This window comes from Phragmites australis, chromosome 1 (genome assembly GCF_958298935.1).
Source record: "Phragmites australis chromosome 1, lpPhrAust1.1, whole genome shotgun sequence".
Lineage (NCBI taxonomy): Eukaryota > Viridiplantae > Streptophyta > Magnoliopsida > Poales > Poaceae > Phragmites > Phragmites australis.
In genome coordinates this window covers 17557904-17579677 of record NC_084921.1, presented here as the reverse complement: position 1 = coordinate 17579677, position 21774 = coordinate 17557904, and the positions used below count along the sequence as shown (strand labels likewise).

General features: G+C 40.7%; 2 protein-coding genes across 5 annotated transcripts in view; both read left to right on the top strand.

The window, feature by feature from the left end:
- LOC133883177 (uncharacterized) overlaps window positions 1-12102 on the top strand; it is a 38889-nt gene extending 26787 nt beyond the window's left edge. Inside the window, exon 3 of the mRNA XM_062322410.1 lies at window positions 11353-12102. Coding sequence (XP_062178394.1) covers window positions 11353-12102 — 750 coding nt within the window. The remainder of the gene's footprint in view (window positions 1-11352) is intronic.
- Window positions 12103-16585: 4483 nt separating this feature from the next.
- On the top strand, window positions 16586-21534 carry LOC133911756 (uncharacterized). 4 transcript variants are annotated; one of them, XM_062354146.1, is made up of 8 exons: window positions 16586-16951; window positions 17080-17146; window positions 17282-17321; window positions 17434-17566; window positions 17650-17721; window positions 17831-17901; window positions 20656-20768; window positions 20961-21534. In XM_062354146.1, the coding sequence occupies exons 1-8, from the start codon at window positions 16697-16699 to the stop codon at window positions 21029-21031; spliced, it is 822 nt and encodes a 273-aa protein (XP_062210130.1). In that variant the 5' UTR covers window positions 16586-16696; the 3' UTR covers window positions 21032-21534. The 4 variants fall into 4 exon arrangements, with proteins under 4 accessions (XP_062210130.1, XP_062210144.1, XP_062210152.1 ...); XM_062354160.1 differs by lacking the exons at window positions 20656-20768; window positions 20961-21534 and adding exons at window positions 18263-18324; window positions 18398-18696 and having other exon boundaries at window positions 16594-16951; XM_062354155.1 differs by lacking the exons at window positions 20656-20768; window positions 20961-21534 and adding exons at window positions 18263-18324; window positions 18398-18696 and having other exon boundaries at window positions 16599-16951; window positions 17821-17901.
- Window positions 21535-21774: the final 240 nt, after the last annotated feature.

The following is a 21774-nucleotide window of genomic DNA, read 5'->3' as shown; positions in this document are numbered from 1 at the left end:
ATTACAGCACTGGACTATTTGGCGTACACCACAAGTATACCACAAAGCATTTGCAAGTGCTAGAAATGTCAAAAGGGCTCCGAAAAGGAGAGGATGGAGCTCACAATTGCATAAAGGCTCAAAAAGAGACAGTGACACAAGAATATAAAGTTTGACAAGCTAAACCCGAAGAGTTGGTTGGCGCATTTAATTGCACATAGCTGAATCATGTGCAAGTTGACCACAACATTCATGACAGTATTCATGCCAAGGCAATACAAGCATTAAGAAGTAGCCAACTTCAATCTCAAACTAGCCAAACAAGTATTCATGACAGTAGGCATTGCAAACGCTCACATTTGAAACTAAGACTTAATTAGATCAAGTGATTAAAACAAATTTGATCATTTAGACAAATTTCTTTTCTTTTTTTATCCTCAAGTTGACTCTTATCCAAGTAAAGTGTCGCACGACTGGGTACGGCAAATACCTTGAGCCTTCAAGGTAACTGCATTGAATCATATTTTAGCATAAGATACTTGAATTCACCAGAATATTCACATTTCCACAGCGAAACAAGTTTTCACATGATCAAATCAAGTAGTGTCTTTGCGACATAAGGAACACATGTTCCCCCAATGTTCTATCATAAGCTAAACATTTAACGAAGACAGAAAATATAGTGTAATATTCCCCAATCCACTGTCTTGAACCAAGAAGACCTAGAGCAAGATATTCATCAAACTAGCATTAACACAAGCATTGACTAAGCCAAAACAATTACGAACATGGTGATCAAGAATATAGCATTTTATAGCCTACATGATTCTTAAAATTGTCAAATTTTATCTTAAAGAAAGCAAGCTTGCTTGAAATGTATCATGTCAAAGCATCAAGAACAGCCTAAGATTAAAAGATTCTTCCACACAACTACTCAACTTAGTCCAAATTCAAGTCTAGCAATCAAAAAATTTAAAGACATACAAGTCAAAACTCAACTACTATGATTATCTTACATAATGAAATATAATGCAAATGCAACAAAAGTAAGATAGAGTATGTACAAAGGACAACTCCCCCTCACACAATGTCATAGGGATGGCTCACACCAAGCTTTTCTTTAAAATGCAAAACCTTCAGCTTCCTCCCAAAATGTAACTCATAAGAAGTCAAATTCAACATCAAGTGCAAGAAAATTTGATTGGAGATGCAGCATGTTGTGCTAATGTTCTTAGCCTAAAACTTTCTAGAAGTCCTATACTCATCGAGTATCGTTCTAGCCATCTCCACCAAAGTGCGATTCTTCCTCTCAACTACAGCATTCTGCTGAGGAACACGTGGCGCAGAAAATTGATGCTCAATGTCATGCTCAAGACAGAAAGCATCAAAGAGATAGTTCTTGAACTCGGTGCTATTATCACTACAAATCGCTTTCAATGCACCAGGGAGGTCTTTGAATAATCTAAAATCAAAGCTCTAAAAGTTTGAGAACACTTTATCCTTGCCCACAAGAAAGAAGACCGAAGAGTAGCGAGAGAAGTCATCAACAATGACAAGAACATACCACTTCCCGCTCACCGAACGAACCCAAGAAGCACCAACAATGTCCATATGGAGAAGTTCTCTTGGTCATTTAGTCATCACCAGATTGACTGGTGAGTAGGAGGCAGCAACCATCTTACCATGCCAACAAGGAGCACAAACAAGATTCTTTTCAAACTTGAGCTTGGGCAATCCTTGGATCAAGGCTAGGGCACTTAAACAAGTAAGCAAATCAAAGCTCGTGCGCCTTAGTCTCCTATGCCATATTCAAAGCTCAGAAGAGGTTTGAGCAATCAAACAACGAGAAAAACCAAGAGACTCAGAAAAATCAACTCTAAAAACTCTCCCAGTTCAAGAAATCTTGCAAATCAAAGCGCTAGAAGAATCGAGAACTCGAGAAGTATCACATTTGAAAAATATTTCCATGTCCTCATTCAACAACTGAGATACAAAGAGAAGGTGTATCCCAGATGCTCCACCAAAGCTACATCCTTGAGAGTGAAACTCTCATTCACCCTTACCATACCTTTGGCTTTCACCCTTCCTTTCCGATCATCCCCGAATGTGATGTACTCATGTCGCTTCACGGGTGAGGCTAGAGAACCATGATGAATCTCTAGTCATGTTGCATGAACAACCAGAGTCAATAAGTCATTTATTCTCTAGGCCTCTGCCTGCCACCTACATATGAGAAGAATAATAAGTGGATGGCTCAGTACTGGAGTTAGTCAAAAACCTCTTGAGAATCTAGTACTAGGTCATCCGCCCTGAAGTGGTAAAAGTAGGTGCAGGTAAAATAGGTCTAGTATGCTGAGGGCATGTACCACGACGAGGAAAACGTGATTCACCAAAGCGCTAAGACTCAAAGCCTGTTACACGTGGACCAAAACCATATGAGTCATGGCAAAATCCACATCGGACAACACCTTTAGGAAGAGACTGAAAAGTGCTAGGGACTCATGAGTGGAAGCGAGGAAAAGGCTCATGTACACCAACAGAGGGACGGTATATGTCCCAAGTGCTCTACTCCCACTCATGACGCTCATCTCTCCCATAGAGAAAACAAAACTCAACCAAGTAACCCTCTCTCTGGTAGTATGTGCAGTGGTAGCATCTCTTGAGAACTCGTCTCCCAGTCACTTGGGACACTCTCATAGGCTTCTCATCTTAGGTTGTGGAGATCTCTTGGGTTGTGGTGCAAGTTTCTTCTTCGTGGGTCGAGGAATGTGTTTCTTGATGGGTTATGGTGTGGCATTGTTTTTGAACTTCTCAGCTTCTAGGGTAATATGTGTGGTGAACAGAATCTTACTCTCCTCACTGTAAATCACCCTCTCAAAACCCAACCCAAGAGCCAAACCCGCCTTGTTAGCACACATCTTGGTCTTGGCCAAGATCAAATTCATTTTTTTCTCATTGCCCTCTGAGCACTTCTCCACCAGAGAAAGGAGGTACTCATTCTCAGTCAAAAGCTTTTAAACTTGCCTTCTAACCCTGCTGAGTTTGTCCTAAAAGATGGTGCAAATGGAATAATTTGGCTGCACATCTTTAGAATTCTCAGCACTCTCCAATCTAGACTCTAGCTCCTATAGGCGTTTATCTTTCAGTTCAACATCCTTTTCAAGAAAAGCGCATTTCTTACAAGCATCTAAGAGAGTAGACCTAGACTCCTCCTCAAGGAGCTTCTTCTCGGCATTCTCAAGTTGACTGGTGACTTGAGCATGCACATTACGAAACTCGACAAGTTCGACCATGACAATCAGGCAACTCTCACACTCCTCAACATCGGGCCCAGACCTAAGCAATGCAAGTTCAGTAGAGACAGACTCATACTTAGACCTAAGATCCTTCAACTCACGCATAACTTTCTTAAGTAACATATCCTAGCTAACGAGAGTATCATCCAAGGTATCGACTTAGATGAAAAGTTAGTCGTAGGAAGACAATACCTCAGAAGGATCTAGCTCGGGGTAGCTGTCATTGTTGTTGTCATCCACCATGAAGCAGAGGCTAGTGAAGTCCTTGGCCTTTTTTTGTTCTTTACTTGCGGTTCATCCTCCTCTGAGCTCTCCTCATCACTAGAAGAAGTGTCGACATCACTGAGAGCCACCACGAATGCCCTAGAAGCCGTCTTAGCCGCATTCTTAGCCATATTGTCATGATTTTTCTTGAATAAGGGCTTCTTGTTCTTCTTGTTGTGCTTGTTGTAGTCGTGGTCGCCGTCCTCCCTCTTCTTGAGCTTGTGGCAGTCCGCCTTGAAGTGGGTAGAAGCGGGTGAACTTCTTCATGATCAGCGCAAGGTCCTCATCATCCAGCACGTTCACCTGCTCCTCTATGACAAAAACCAAGGAAGACAAATCAAATCCACTCGATAAAGTGTTAGCACAAGAAAAGCCAGCTGTAGACTGATTGCCACCACTAGATCTGAAAACCAACACCATGTTCTGAGATAGGGGATTTTCATGACCGATCCGAGCAGCCTTTGCTATCTCGATGGATTTGAGCTTGCTGAAGAGCTCATCACAAGTCAACATGTTGTAACTTGAAGACTCTTTAATACTCTAGATCTTCACTTCCTATATGCCACGGTTAAGAGTATGGAGAAGCTCGATCACTCGCGATCAGAATAGGACAAAACACCAATTGATCGAAGATTGCTAACAATCCCATCAAAACGAGCAAACATCGCATCCAAAGACTCTCCGAGGCCTTGCACAAACATTTGGTATTCTTGGTTGTATATGCTTTGGCATCTAGCCTTAATCTAATTACTGTCTTCATGAAATACACTCAGAGTATTCCAGATCTCCCGGGTAGTACGGAGGTGCTGGACCCTGTAAAACTTATTCTGACTTAGGCTAGTGAACAAAATATTTCTAGCTTTATTGTTGCCTCATATTATTCGATTTGAACCTGAGTAATGCAAGCAGTAGGGATCTCGTAATTAGAATCAACTACTTCCCATATTGCACTTCCTTAGCTTAGAAGATAAGCCTCCATGCACACCTTTCAGTACGAAAAATCATAGCCATCAAACAGCGGAATCTTCCAACTTCTCTCCATGTCGCCTACGAATCACAAAGTCGGTTAAGGTCAACAAATGATCAAACCGGCTCTGATACTAATTGTAGGAACGAGATTGATAACTAGAGGTGGTGAATAGATGTCTCAACAAATTTCTTGTGAAATCGATGACCTTCTCCTATTTGAATCACCCAACGCACCTTAAAACTCAAGCGGAAGCAAAAATCGAGAGAAGTTTTAACAAGAAAAATTGAAGTAACACGACTCCACGGATGTTATATGAACCATATGTTCAATTTAAGATCAATCTATCTGTCTTAGCATTCGAAAGATCATAACTAGCAAAGAAACAAGAAAGAAGAATACCAAGCAACGAAACTATCCAAATTGATTATCTAGTGGCAAAGGAATTCAAGACCACATCATATAAGTGTGTGTATGCGAATTTTATGCCCCTAGCAACAAGAAGAATGACCACAGAAGGTGCTGAAATTTCAGCCCAAAAATCAAAACAAAAATTAAAACCGAAAATAAAAAACTTGCACACAAGGCAAGAGAACCAAGAGATGGAAAATAGAAGGAGAGGAATTCAAGCATATGAAACAAAATAAACTTCATTACTCAAAGATGTCAGCATAGACGAATTACAAAGATTTTTTTCTCAAAACTCTCACCTATTACATAAACTAAGCAGCCATCCTTCTCTCAATTAAAACCCTATCACAATACTCTCAAATGGGTGGCACAAGAGCTCAAATGGCTGGTTCATTCTCTCCCATAGCCATACTCCTCTATTTATAGACTTAGAAAACTTGACCCTCCAAGTTTCCTAGCTTTTTTCCAAAATACTCCTCTCCTATAGTATACTTCTACCTACCACCGAGAGTATTTTAGTCTATTTTCTTCTCCATTCATCGAACAGCCGCGATGCCTTTACGACTTAGCTTCGCCTCAACGTAAGCTTCCTGATGGTGCCACATACTCCTCTAGTCCTCTCACGATTTTGAGGCCAAACCATGAAACCCTAACATGCTTCTCAAAGCATAACTAGCAGCCACTTACTTCTACATGAACCAAGCGCTCTGATGATGACGCATGTCCTTTGTCTTGCGATCTTGATCGCCGACAAGTCTCTCCTGCTCCTGATCCCTCGGGCCACCTTGTCACTAGGACCGGCATCCCCTTCGCTTGACTTTGTCAACACATCATCTTAATCCTCTGTTTTATGCTTTGCTTGACCTTCATGTGTACAGATAGGATCACCCTTGACTCCACCTAGCTCTCCTTGATCGTCCGGCACTAAGTACCCGCTTAGCCCCGATCACCCGCCGTCGACTGCCAAGTTGCATCCGTCACCTGCACACATTTAAACAAGCAAACACATTTCTCCACACTCCAAAACATCTCCAGATTAGCATTAAATCAAAAACTTCAACTCAGAGCACATCCTGCAAAAAACGTGAACACCGAATGTTCCAGTGTGTTTTGATCCTGAACACCAGACCATCCAGTGAGTGTAACACTATCTGTTCTAGGAATATTTTGCTCTCTACAAGAAAAAGGTCCAGTCAAAGCTTCCGGTGATCTCATGTCCATCACCGTATAACCCGGTGAATGCTAATCCACCGAATCACCCTTCTGCAACCTCTTTGCAACAAAAGGTCCGATGCATTCTTCGATGTTCACAATTACAGCACCGAACTATCCGGCGTACATAATCAAACTTGATGCCAACAATCTCCTCTTTGCAGAAAATACTCTAGCGCTCTCAAAGTCCATCACCAGATCATCCGGTGTTTGCTTTCATTTCTGCTTCAGCACTGAAAATGCTCCGGTGATACCCCCTCCGGTATAGCCACCACACTCACCGGACCTTCCGGTGCATTGATCTCCAATTTCACCGAAAAATTGCTTTCTGCAAAAAATAGTCCGGTGAGTACACACTACCCATACCGAAACTTCCGGTGAACACCGGAACATCCGATGTTCACACTAAAACTTCCGGGGTGTGTGTAATTTTTCTCCGTATGGAAAAGAATTCACCAATTCCAAACATCGCCAATTCCAAACACCGCCAACTCGAGTTAAATATAAACAAGAATAAGCATCCACAAACACATGCTAACCAAATTCAAGACACATCAACGGTTGTCAATGCCTCATCACATACAAACAAAGGCACTTCTCCACTTAGTTTCTCACTAATAGTCAAAGTTTGATCTTACAATCTTTTTGGCCTACTCACACGTATCTGAATTGGTTTCATGGTATGCCAATCGATTCGATTTCTGAGTATGACATGGTCCAAAGGGATGCTTGGTAGAAAGTTATATATATTTAAAAGTACATGACGAAGTTCTAGCTTGCTTATATTTCTCCAACGTCCTGCATTACTACTGCTATTTTCTTGCCGGGATTTTGGAATCATCATCGACCTTCATTGGATGTGCATTGCGAAAGAATCTGATAGCTTGGCTTTGTTGCCGGGTTTTGATAATCTTCATCCTGACTACACCACCTGAAGGGTTCAGTGAGGGGGTGAATTAGGGCACTTAGAATCTATTCAGCTCTAGAAACTACACAAAATAAATCTATATCAATTTTTATCTAAATATGCTCTAGGTTTATCTAGTGTGTCTACTTTACCGCTCAAAAAGTTTGCAACATAAACAAAAAGGTAAATTGCAAGAATATAAACGCGAAAATGTAAATAAGGTAGAGAGAGCAAACTCGGTACAAGAGATTTTTATCCCGTGGTATCGATTGCATGAATACCACCCATAGTTCACGTTGGAGCTCCACAAAGGATATACTCCCAATTGGCACCCCGGTCATGGCCTTGAGCCACCAAGTTACAAAGACAAGGCCTCCACCCGGATGAGCCACCAAGCCACCAAGGCAAGGTCTCACCACTAGCCTCTCTTTCAATTCCTTGCCGTCGTGATCACTTCGAAGCTTGAGCCACCAAAGCAAGGGTCTTCGCGTCCCCGCACAATCGTCTTGTCGATGCTCCACACCAAGTCAGAGGGTCAACAAGCTTACCGACGAGTTACCAAGACTCTAAGGTGCTGGTGTATCAAGAGGTACAAGGTTGGATCACTTCTTGATCCACTCTCTAGGCAGCAATCACCTAGCAACATTCTCTCTATGCCTATAAGCACTAATTACTTACTAATCTTGTGCTTAGTTACCTTAGATAATCACTTTAAATACTTTGGTGGCTTGTATATCTTCTCAAGTGTGTATGAGCTTCTTCTAGACTCCAGCAGCATGCCACACCTTCAAATGACTGAGTGGAGGGGTATTTATAGCCTCGAACCCGCGCACTAGCCGTTAACCTAATGACTCAAAAAAGTTGTTAATACCGGATGATTTGGTGAGAATAATAGTACTAACACCGGATCATCCGGCAAGTACACTCTCACAAACTAGCTGTTGGAACCCCACTCAAGCCTCTGTGAACATCAAACACTCCGGTGTATACTTCATCTCCATCACCAGATTATCCGTGAATTATCCTGAATCATCTAAGCCTTTTCTTCTTCTCTTTCCAAATTGCTCTGGTGTTAGTATCCGATGCACATCACTTCATCACCAGACTATACGATACCTTGAACTTCGTTCTACCTCTTTGCAATGTTCATTGTATGGTGTATTATCCGGTGTAGCCTTGCTTCATCACCGGTCCTTCCGGCATGTTGATCTTCGATCTTCCATAGTTGCAACCTTCTCTGGTGAAAATACTCCGGTGTGTATGTTCCTCAGATCACCAGACTATCCGATGGGTTGTTTCATTCTGCCTTCTAGACAGAAACACTCTGGTGTTCCCATGCTTTGATCACCGAACTATCTAGTGAGGCTTAGCCTTCATTCTTCAACACGGTACCCTTCTCTGAAAGAATTGCTCTGGTGAGTACATTTGCACCGGATCTTCCGGTGAGGTCTTCAAGCCTCTCTCCCCTTCTCAAATATGCTACGGTGAATTCAACACGTAGAGCACCGGACCATCTGGTGAGGCAAATCTTCCTGGGACTCCTTCAAATCAACCAAATTTTATCCCGATTGCGGTGGCTCCTTCATGTAATGCATCCATGAGACCTAATAGGGCCATTTTTGCTACACCACAACAGTCTTACTGCTCTGGTATAGCATCCTGATCAGCTGCCTTTTCATCAAAGTTAGTTTGATTAAATCATGTATCTTTTTTAACAGAAGATTAGTTTGCCAAGAAACACATATGGTCAAACAGATCAGTGCTATGTACCTGGAAACCAGTTATCTTTTTCTGGCCAAACTTATTTTTTCTAATTCTCAAACCAATTTGAATTTTGAATTGAAGCTTCTTCTCTGAAATCTGAAAGGCAATGTGTAAATCATCATCTGAGAAAGTAGAACTTTCAATGTTACTTCAACTGACTTTTAGTAGCGTCTAGCATATACAGACTCTTTAGCGAAGATTGAAAAAGAATTATACATTGTGTGTGCATCTTTTTTAACAGAAGATTAGTTTGCCAAGAAACACATATGCTCAGACATATCAGTGCTATGTAACTAGAAACCAGTTATCTTTTTCTGTCCATACTTATTTTTTCTGATTCTCAAATCGATTTGAATTTTGAACTGAAGCTTCTTCTCTGAAATCAGAAAGGCCATGTGTAAATCATCATATGAGAAAGTAGAACTTCCAATGTTACTTCAACTAATTTTTAGTATCGTCTAGCATACAGACTCTTTAGCAAAGATTGAAAAAGAATTTTACATTGTGTGTGCATGGGTCAGTATGTGTGAGCGTAAGTGTAATACCAGATGTATTGAATATATGACAGCTTTCCCTTGAGAGCCCAGCAGTGCAACCTTCAAAGGCTACAGAAAAATATAACATAAGGACATCTTTAGCAGATAACTTACTATCATGAGCTACCACATGTAGAAATCATTGACCCCTTCTAGCACAATAATGTAAATATTAAAAACAGATACCAAGAAAACATCAACAGACAGCATATTGTTGCAGAATAACAGAAAATAGTGGTCAATTATTATGTAGTACCAAGCTAATCAAAATTTGCAAAATGAAGTTAAAAAAGGTAAAGTATGGTCTTTACCTGGAATTCCATTAGCTCATTATCCTTCATTCATTGATCTCTTGAACATCATCATTCCTTTTTAGATCTTCTCCATCCATTCTCGCAGAGGTCAGGTGTTAACATATAAAGCAATAGAGTGTTTGTACAATTAGTGTACTCATATATACCTAGAATTTTTCTAACTCCTAAGCGCATGCATTTTGTTTTTTTATTTGTAACAAAACAGTTCCTTCAGTTGAATGAAAAATCAAGTGATAACATTCAAAGCTAAAGTGTGTTAGTACATTTAGTGATCACATAAATATCTAGAATTCTTCTTACACTTTAGAGCATGCATTATGAAATTCAGTTTTGCAAGAGTACAATTACTTCAAATGAATACAAAAGGATTTCACTAAGTATTGTGAAAGATAGACACTATCATATCATATGTCATATGTCATGTTTGTAACTTTTTTACAGGAATCCACACTATGGCATACAAAAATCTAAGTCAGTTGAAAACATGTGGACAAGCATAGAACATTAAAGTGAAAGTGATTAGAATGTGGGAATTAATTAATTTTGCAACTGAGGAACTTATGAGCTTAGATATGATTCTTATGGATGAGCAGGTATTGTTGTACCCCTTAATATTTAAGTCACCTAGAGATGTTATTTTGTTTAAATTAATAATTATACTGATGATTGTGAATTTATTATTTCTTTGACAGGGTGAATCAATTCATGCTACTATATGGAAAAATCTTATTGATAGTTATAAAAACGAGGGTTGTATATATACATTTAGCAATTTCAAGGTCCAAGAAGATACTAGGTATCGTCCAGTTAAGAATGCGCTCAAAATAGTATTCATTTATAATACAAATGTCAAGGAAGTGGAAGAGCAGTCAAATAAGTTTCAGAACTATTACTTTGAGTCAAATAATAGAAATTGTCCAGTTTTTTTAGCTCCACTCCAGAAATCCACGATGGAGCAGATTTGCAGTAGAGCTGGAGCTGTCATTGGTGGTGTTTGGCCAGCAGGTTAGCTCCAGCTATAGGAATGAGGTTTTTTTTGGTTGAATTGTCAGTGCTACCCTTGGTCTTGCTTGACTAAAGTTGACTGCATCTTTGCTTGATCTATCTTTGAGGTTAGAAGATAGTTTTTCTGCTAGCAGAACTAAGCTAGTTCACTAGAGGTTGTTGTAACTATGTTGTGCTCAAAAAGAAACTGAATGGAGGTGCAAAAGTATATCAATCATTCAGATGCTGACCAAAGTTGCAATTTAGGATCACATGATGATTGATCCATATCAGCTTCATTCCGTTATTTCATCGCGACATTAGCACTTTTAGGATTTCAGCTAGGAAAAGTGCAAATGATCTAAGAAAACTCTGCTAATGGAAATGTGAAAGTTGTAGCAAGGATCCATCAAAGTTTAAAGTATATTAAACATGTAGCGGACGCACACAGGCCTGCGTGCTATCTAAATGCAGTCATGTAAACATATCAAATTAAAATGTTGTAGTAAAAACAACAATTGTAGCCATTTGGTAAGATCTGTGTGGCTCAGATGATGCAGAAGGTTGATCTACAATGTTCAAAAACCTTATTCATCGTTCCATTAGAACATATCTTTTTCTAAACTCCTGAACGGACTATCATTCCACCTTCAATTTACCCTGCAATCTTCTAATGAGTTGAATAATAATCTTCTAAAGAATATCGACCATTTGGTAGGATACATGGATGAACCGTTACCGTGCTTTCGCCGAAGGCGTGGTGATTATGGTCTGCCCGGTGCTTCTTGCAATTGCACTCAACAAGGTAAACCTGAAGGGGGAGGAGCACGGGTCTGTCACTCCAATCACCATGCTCGTGGTCGCAGCCATAACTTTAATAGCCGGTATATGCCCCTTCCTCGTTTGTTGTTTCTCCGAGTGCAAGAGATTCTCCAGTGAAAGCTCAAGCTCCCCTCACACCATGACCAAGTTGCTGGCACTCATATCCAGTATATGCTTAGTAGCACTTGCCTGCTGGATCATACATCTTATTATCGTTGACAACTGGGCATACCCTGCAATCGGCGCAGTAATTGGACTCTGCATCTTGGTTCGTAATGTCAGCTACTGCTGTGCAAATAATACTGCAATGGAAGGTGGAGAATGCAGCAGTGAACTGGAGAACTCACTCGATTTCTCCGCTGGTGTAGCTGCACTGCTGTTCATCGGACTTGAAGGCTTGGCATTGGAGGGCCAAATTAACAGAGATAAAGGAATACAAGACCGCCTTACCAAACCAATGAGTGCGAGCTTCATCGCTTGTGTTGTTGGCGTGTGCTTGATGCTCGTTGAGACGATCCCCCCTCTCATATGTCACAGCATCATAAGCAAGCTTACACAGATCTTTGATATCCACATGGCTTCTGCAGTCTACTTACACAGTCGGCAACGTCACAACTGGTGCCAGCGGCAACAACAGCAACATTGAAGAGTATAAACTGGCATCGCTTGAACTAACCAAAGTAACATTTACTGGATTCCTGGCTGTGTCGGTACCAAGCATCAGCAATGGTTCACTCAACAAGTGTACTGAATGTTTCATACACCTTGCTGCGGGAGCTACTGTTTCAGGTCTCATCTGGAGGTACCTGACGCATCACGCATATCAAGTCAAACACTGCGAATGCTGCCTCCTTCTTCACCCATCTCTGAGTTGCAATTGCTACAGTTCCATTTACGGTCATGGTCGGAAATGCTCTATCTTGATTTCGTAGTATGCAGCAACTGATAATGTTGAGCGAATTTCCGTGCTGGCAGATCTGTAATGTGTTTCAGTTGATATCCTTGTATGCTTCTTGAATAACGAAATTCTCATCCTATTTTACTGCAAAACATATCCCTACGGCCAATGCCCATCCTATAATGTGTTTCTGCGGAGAGTCTGGATGCCGACGTACCGATGGACCCCACGGCGAGCCTCCGCGATCGGTAGGCTTAGGGAGGGAGAGGATGGAGCCGAGCGGCCACACCTGGTCGATACGGTCAGGTTCTCCGGGATGCTCCGCCGCCGTGGAGCCGTGCGGTGCGACAGCGCGTCGACTCGGCCCCTCCTCCAGGTCCAGGTCATCTGGCTGTCTGTAGGGCATCCTGATGACCTGATCTGCAGCAGCAGTGCGTCGGGCAGCTGTGTGAAGGCCACCGCCGCTGCGACCCTCCAGCGCCTGCGGAGTGCAGACGCCGCCCTTGCTCCTCCCCTGCTGATTCTATCTCCTTTGACAGGGAAGCGGTCGCTCAGCACGAAGCGGCCAGCGGTTTGATTTTGGGGAAGAGGAAAGGAGACACGTCGGCGGGCTCGGCTGGGGTTTAAGAGCGTGGGAGTTTTGTGTGCCTTGGGTCTATGGAGGGGGCATGAAAGAAAAACAGATGAGGATAGGGATGAAAATGAAAACAGTAATTTTTGGTATTTCGGAGATCATTTTTGAACTTTTTAACAGTAGTAGCCGGGAACTATATAAAAAAAATGAAATAAGGAACGAGAAAACTCTGCATAAACGATTTAGGCATTTTTCGATTGTTTTCGAGTTCTTCTGTTTTGGGGCGGGAATTCCCGTTTTCTCCTTCTCTTGGTCCATCTCAACTAGGGCACGACCCAATGGGCACGACGCCTCCCATGCTCCCACCCTCCCGTTGTCTATTTGCCCAGTCATCCGTGGAAGGCTAACGATCGACCCCAGCCAATCGGCTAGTCCAAACCCTAGACATGTAGACGGCCACCTCCACCGGAGCGCCTGCCTCCCAGATCCACCACCTCGATCCCTCGATGCCCTTCCTCCTCTGCACCTCTCCTTCCTAACGTGACGCGACGTCACCCCATCTGGCCATCCCCACGTGATGTGACACCAAACCTGTCCCGACTCGAACCAAAGCTGCACATATGACGCGACGCTGCTGTCGTCTATCGATGCCATGAGCTCGCAAAGCCACTGTCTTCTCACGACGCCATGAAACGGCGATGATGCCACCGACTGGAGAAGCACCACCCCAACTACGCCTATTCATGGAGCCGCACCCGCCTCGCGATGTTCCATCCTCTCATAACTCATCGGCCGCATCGTAGAAGAGTTAGAACCCATCAACTGCTTTCATTGCAGATAGGCTTGCCAGCCCAACTCGGATTATTTTTTTTTTTTTTGCTCTTCGATTCTTTTGTGAAATAAACTTGCTCGTCTGCTTGGAATGGTTATGACGTCCAGTGTGTGATGTGTAGAATTGCTTGTGTAATTTTGGATGTACACACAAAACCTATTAAGGTGTAATCCTTAAAATGAAGTCAATGGTAGGATTGTTTTTGCTAAAAAGAGAAAAACAGGAAATTCCCAATGGTGGATAATTGCAAAGAGGGAACATTGAGAGTGAGAGTTGTTGGGTGATCTATTGATTATGTTTATTTAGTTCCAGTTGTGGTTTCCTTATGTAGAGCCTTAGAGGTAAAATGAGGTTTGTGAATGAAGTGTGTTGAAAGCCTGCAGCAGCAGCTCCTTGTCTTTTTAGTAGTACAGAAATAAGGAATTATGAGTCAGAGCTATGGTTCGGTGCTTTCAGGTTTGAATTATCGATTCCCGATCGATACTGGTATGTTTCCATCCTCACAACACCATTTCTAGCTTTCTCATATTATCAACGTCATATTTTTTTTTCTTCATTATCATTATCAACTTCGTTTCAAGAGAAAATGTAAAACTGAAAGTGATTTAGGTCTTTTCCAATTGTTTTCGTATCTAGATGAAAATGGAAAATAAAAACAGATATATAGAAGGGAAATAGAATAGGGGTTAAAGGAATATAAAAGATTCGTAGGCTCCGGCACCAGGCTACTACATCCAAACTTCTTCTGGTATAGCCGAAAAACTGGAAAGGCCTCTTCTTTCATATGATTGTAGGCTGCTGAGCAACATAGGTCAAAGCAACCTTCATGCCATCCAACTTTTTCTAAGGGTCAGATATGATAGCAAAACAATAGAGACGTGGAACAACAGAGAAATACTTTAGGTATTTACTTTCATTTTTCTCAATAATGGGAGTTCAAATACCATCATCCTCATTTTTATTAAATGTGAACCTCATTCTCTAGAGGCACTCTATGATTGTACCGCTAAGATGTAGGATAATAAACACCAGATAACTTCACTTTCCATGGTAAAAGGATTTTAGAAAATGGCGTAAATGTGTAGCAATGTAGCAATCAGTTTTTATAAGTACTAAACCAGCATTATGAGCATAGACAAAAAAAATAGTAATAATTTCCTCATATCATTTTACCAGCATCAGCACATTATATGTTGAATTCCACATTTCCTTCATGTCACATATGAATTTCCTTGGAATTGTCATCTTCATCTCTACGCATCATTCTTGTTGCCGACGCCGGCCCCACCTCGTTGTTGTGCTATCGTCGTTTCCGACCACCTCATCAAAGCATGCTTCTTCGTCTTTGTCATCGACTACTATTTTTACATTGATGCCGGCATCGTTATTGGTGGAATGGATCTGCTAACTGTCTTCTTTCGATTCACACTTCATCGATGTTGGTGCTAGCTATTGTATTAAATTAGCACTGAATTATCTTGTTTAATGAATTGATTATTGTCATAATTATGGATTATTACCGCTAACTTTGACGATTTCCGCATGTAGTGTTGTTTGAGCATGTTTTGCAGAATTATTATAAAAAAACGATAAAAAGATGCTGAAAAAGGCTCATTTGGAAAAATACCTTGATTACCCTGAAGATCGTGGGCCAAAAGGCCCACTGTTGCCAATCGACACCATGTCTCATTGGCCCAATCAAGCCCAAAAGATTACTTTGCAATCAAGTCTTCTAGAGAACTTCATATTTGCATTGACAAGAATATTCCAAAAGTACAATTATGGAATCTAGAATCGTTGGCGAAAGTGACCCTTCTCCGGAGTCCAAAACATGAACAATATGTATGAAGGACCCAAAAGGAAGCCACGAGAGATTGTCTAGAAGACCAGGAACCAACACATGAAGTATAGAGTCCTAGTGCTAACATGCATGGTCCCTATGCCGATCAGCTCCAACTCGGTTTCCACCCGAGGATTGCGCCACTGCCTTCCTAGGCCTTTATAAGTCAAAGCTCTGACCTGAGGCATCCAATCCTGAGTTTAGAGCCACCTTTCCATGAAAACACGCCCTACCACCATCAATAAGTTGTCTAGTTATCTAGATTACACATCATCACATGACAAGGGAGGGAGATGGGAGTGTCAAATTCACGGTGAGTAGAAAGAGAAAAACAACAACACTTTTGTTAGAGAGAGAGAGTGTGTTGTAAAATCACCCTAGAAGTGAACCTCAGTTGCAAACATCCTCATATAAATTAATTAGTTGCATATAGCACTGCACAACATCGAGTTGTCTACATTGCCACATAAGATGTACCTGGCATGTGGAACCTTTATATTAGCTATCCGAGTAAAAACTGATTGCACTACCAATTAGTTGTCAAATCTCGAGATGTTAGACACAATGGCATATGCCAATCTTTTCTACTCTCTCCGATTACAAATATAGGTCATTTTACAAATATAGGTCATTTTAGACTCATGCATAATGATTAAGAAAGTAGATTAAATGACTTTGTTGCTTCTTATTTATTCTGCATTAGAAAAGATAACTCATTAATTTGTGAGAGTGATAGTATTTATTAAATAAGGGTAAAAAAGGAACAAAAGATAAAAAAGTGCATAGAAGTTTGAGAACGACTTATATTTAGAGAATAGTTAAGGAAGCTAAAACGACCTGTATTTGCAATCAAAGGGTGTATGTGCCTTCTTTTTTCTTATTGCTTCAATAAGGAGTTGTAGAAGTACAATATAATAATATTGCATATTCGGCAATAAACCTGGAGAGCCTCGATGAATTTTTAACAAACATACTCATAGAGGTAGCAAATGAAAAATACTCACCTTACGTTCCCGATCACTTGCAAACGGCATTTGGCGCAGATCTGCTGTCTGCTCTTTTCTCCTCTTATCTGTCCCACTCGCTTCCCTCCGGAATGGCACCCGCGTCCCTGACCCTCCACGCTCCGACGACCTCCTTCCCGTTCGCCACCGGCGCCGGAGGGCGAAGTCGACCCCACTGGGCGCCACCGGCGGTCCCCGCACCACTTCCCCCGGCGGCCATGCCTGCGGTGCCTCGCCGGCTCCTCCTGCCAGCGGCTGCCGGCATTTGGGACTTCATCTCCGGCGGAGCGGGCGGTGCCGCCGCCGCATCCCTGGCTGTCCGGCGAGGTATGCAGCTCTTCCGGCAGGTAATTAACGGGAGATGGAAACATCTTCTTACGTTCTTTTTCCTACTCTGATTTTCGTAATTCCAGAGGAGCCCCTGATACGAGGCATGTGCTTTTGTAAGATTTGTTTGTTCTCGTCTCGGTTTCAGGGGGATGTGGCTGGGTCGTTGACCGAATTTGACAGCGCCATCGAGATGGATCCACGGCAGAAGCAATGTACGAGCTCCTAACTTCAGCATTGTGCATGTCGTTATGCCAGCCATGTATGCACTTGTGGTCATGCTCTGCGTTCCCGAGCTCATTACATTGCGGGTGACGAAAATCACTAGCTGCAGCTACGCCTTATTGCAGATCTTTGGCAGAGGGGCCTGTCATTGTACTACCTCGACAGGTGTGTAAACATGATCCGATAGAATGAATGGTCATTATCCCAGAGCGTTGATCCTGAAAATGGAATGAAAACTCTATAATGCGGTCTATTATATGAATTGTTTCAAAAATAGGTTTGAGGAAGGTGCAGAGCAGTTCAGACTGGATGTTGCAGCAAACCCGAATGACACTGAGGAGTCCATATGGTGCTTTCTGTGTGAGGCTCAGCTCTATGGGGTCGAAGAAGCGAGGAAGCAATTCTTGGAGGCAAGCTGTTGGGGGCTGTGCTTCTTTGAACTACAATCATCTCCTAATTAAGTTGCAACTTGAAGTGTATTCATTTTTCTCAGGTTGGTTTGGACTCGAGACCTGTAATGCGTGAAGCTTATGCATTGTTCAAAGATGGTGGAGACCCTGAGAAGGTTATTTTAGTTGAATATGCTTTAATGTGTATAAGCAATTGGCGTTCCTATAAATTGTTGATGAACATTACTTCATTTTCTCAATTTCTTTGCCTTCAGTTAGTTTCAGACTTTTCGAGTGGCTCTGGTGGTGACGTCTTCTATTCCTCATTATATGCTGGACTTTACTACGAATCTCGGGTACGGAATAAACACATAGGCCCCATTTGGATTGCAATAATTCTTCTAGGTTATGCATGAATTGAATTGTTTGTATGAAGTTCATACGTTCCAAGCCTGGATACTTTTGTCCTTGTTACCTGACTCTATAGCTCTCTAATAGTTTTCGATGAACTTATCCATCACGAGGAAGCACGTATAGAGATTTATCATCTAACTGAACGCTGCATTCATTTTGCAAAGAGGTCAAGAACAAATATTCTTACATTAAATTTCACAATCTCTTAGATTTTCATGGTTATTATTATAATCAAAACTTTCCTTAGTTTTACAAACATTAGCATAACCAAGTTACTTAGTAGCTGCACTTGACACTGAACAGAAAGATGCAGATATGGCAAAATCTCACATTGTTGCAGCTTGCAAGTCACCATATGGATCAAGGTTCTGCTTTCTTCCCTCTGTGCTGTACGCCTAGTTCAGAGTTCACATGCTAACAGTCCAATTCTCTGTTTAGGTCTGGCGATTACATGGCTTCGCTAGCATTTGTCCACTGTCAGTGTCGCAACTGGAATATAGAGTGACAAGGAATCTTTATGTTCCGACGTATCCAATTATTTTCCTTGGAGCCAGCCAATAGAAAGTATGCTGGGTATTTCCTTCACATGATACAGACTGTAAAGATATTTGCAATGTGAATTTCTTTTGTTTGTTGCTTCAAAAGGTACTAGAACTGAACGTGATCAAACGTTGACGGATTTTCAGTCATTACTGACAGAGTAAAGAAACGTGACGGAAGCATACAGTATATTACTATGATTTCATTCCAATCAAACATTTCTACATTCTTATATTCCAATCACACATTTCTACATTATTTTGGTTTCTTGAAGCAAGGAAAAGATGAGGATATGCAGTATATTACTTCACATAAAACGTTACATATGCTTCACATATTTATCTGACGCTATACTTGTAGGAACGAGATTGACGACTAGAGTAGTGAATAAGTGTTTTAATAAATTTCTTGCGAAATTGATGGTCTTCTTCTATTTGGATCACCCAACGTACCTCAAAACTTAGGCAGAAAAAAAAATCAAGAGAAGTTTTAACCAGAGAAAATTAAGGTAACACAACTTCACGGATAGTATATAAACTATAAGTTTTCATTTAAGACAATCCATATGTCTTAACACTAGAAAGATCACAACTAGCAAAGAAAAAAGATGAACAACAAGCAACAAAACTCTTCAAATTGATTGTCTAGAGATAAGAGAATTCAAGACCCTATCACATAAGCGTGTGTATGTGAATTTTAAACCTCTAACAACAAGAAGAATAACTTAGTGCTAAAATTTCAACCAAAAAATAGAAATAAAAATCAAAACCGGAAAGAAAAAATTTGCATACAAGGCAAGGGAACCAAGAGAGGGAAACTAGAAGGAGAGAAATTTAAGCATATGAAACAAAATAAACTTCTTTATTGAAATAGGTCAACCCTATTTTAGGCAGATTAAAAAGATTTTCCCTCAAAACTCTCACATATTACATATGCTAAGCACTCATGCTCTTCTCCACTAAAATCCTAGTATAATGCTCTCATATGAGTGGCACAATAGGGCTCAAATGGCTGGTTTAACTTCTTCCATAGCCCTAGCCCTTTATTTATAGACCTAAGAATCAAGAACAGTGATATAAGAATATGAAGCTTGACAAGCTAAACTCGAAGAGTTGGTTGGCGCATTTAATTTCACATAGCCGAATCTAATGCAAGGTGACCACCATATAAGCATCCACTCGTGTTGAGGAAATACAAACATTAATAATTAGCCAACTTCAATCTCAAACTAGGCAAACAAGTATTAATGACAGTAGGCTTTGCAAATGCTCATATATGAAACCAAGACTTAGTTAGATCAAGTGATTAAAATAAAATTGATTATTTAGGCATATTTCTTTGATTTTTGTATCCTCAAGTTGACTCTTATCCAAACAAAATGTCGCGTGACTGGGTATGAAAAATACCTTGAGGCTTCAAGACAACCATATTGGATCACATTTTATCCATCTAAATAGAAATTGCTACCACCACCATCTCAGAAATCACATTCATCTCAGAAGCAAGCACCACTACCAACACAGAAGTCATCATCACCTCCAAAGTCTTAAAAGTAAGTCAATACTAGTATAACATCATTCTTGAGTCGTCCAGATGAGAGCCATGAACGGCCACTTAGGGAAGGCCATGAAAGAAGAAAAAAAAAGGCACCATCAGATTACGAGCATCTATGCAAGAAGGGTTACATGAAGAAGGCTATTGTGGAGGCATTCCAAGTAGAAGCACAAAAAGATGATGTAGAAGGATAAATAGATTGTGGTGAATTTGTAAGATGATAGTTCAAGATGGGGAACACGTTGTTCCCCCTATGGCAGTTACAACATCTACCATATCAAATGCGACATTTAAATGAATGGTACATGGAGCAGTCTAACTAGGATACAATACAAAAAATGGTTGTTGTTAGATTCAAAGAGGAATATTTTCAAAAAATGGATGGCATATTCTTGCTAGAATTCTTAAAACTTTATAAGTTGTTCCGGCAACATGCCCTCGATGTTTCTCTGATGAGATGATGGACAATAAAGCATCTTATGTATATTTTATGTCATACATTCTTGTATCATTAAATTTCATGTATAACTTCTTTGTTATCCAAAATGGAGATACAAAAATGCAGAAAGAATAATGTTCAAGCAACGGATTCCTTGACATAGGACTTGTAAGCGAGGAACTTGTCAAAGGACACGAAAGCTACCGAGGAATACTTATTCAAGGCTATGCTCAAGCAAGATTACAAGAGCTCTCTACATTTACCCTACAACTTTCAGTATGTGTTTCTCTACCTCCTCGTTTTTCTCTTTATGCACAACATTATGTTATGACTAATTGGCAATGGTGATATATGTGTGTGTAGTTTTTACTGGATCCTTCTTACCATTGAACTGTATGGAATCTTCATATCTCGCAATTTGTATTAAATGACTTGTTCCATGACACTAAGTTTAATTTGTTTTTTCAGTGTCACAGGCAGGACCAAGGCAACAATTTATATGGGTTCTTTGTATATACATTCATATGAGAATGCGTTAGTTCTAGTGTCAAGGACAATGATATTGAGGTTTGTAATTACAAATAAATGCCCACTTTTTGATGTCTATACATGTTCACAGATTAATTTTCTCATTTTGTTAATGACAATGCATGATGCTGAAAACAAGTCGGCTAATACTCCATGAAATCATAGCCATTCAAGAATAGCTCTCCAGGTTCATCAATGGGCAGGTCATCCATCCATATGGCGAGTTTCATGACCTAGTGTCTTAACCGTGTGCTACATCGTACGCCTCCTTAGTTCGAGACTAGTGACTTTCCTAGTACAACACCTACTAGTAAGTAGAAATATAAATAAAAATTGAACTATTTTCCAGTCTTATAGATCCTTATTCCACACTTGTTGCAAAACTATGGTGTACGAGTGAATGATGAATTGTATGTTAACTGTATGTGATATATGTGAATGATGAAGTGTATGCATGAATTAGATGTGAATGAATTGTCGTGTATATATACATGAATGAGATGCACATGGTCAATGAATTATGCTTATATATTGTTGTGTGTTGATTTTTGTTTTAGAGGGTGTGGCTAGCTATACATGAGACTAGCCAGAAATGCTAGTTTTGCATCTCAAGGTATAGAACTATGACTACCAGTAATATCACCATCGATTTTAGCTTTGAACCGACAATAATAGTCTAACTATCAATGTTCGTTTAGTTCATGAATATGCGATGATAATAAGACTATCACGATTGGTTCATGACATGAACTGG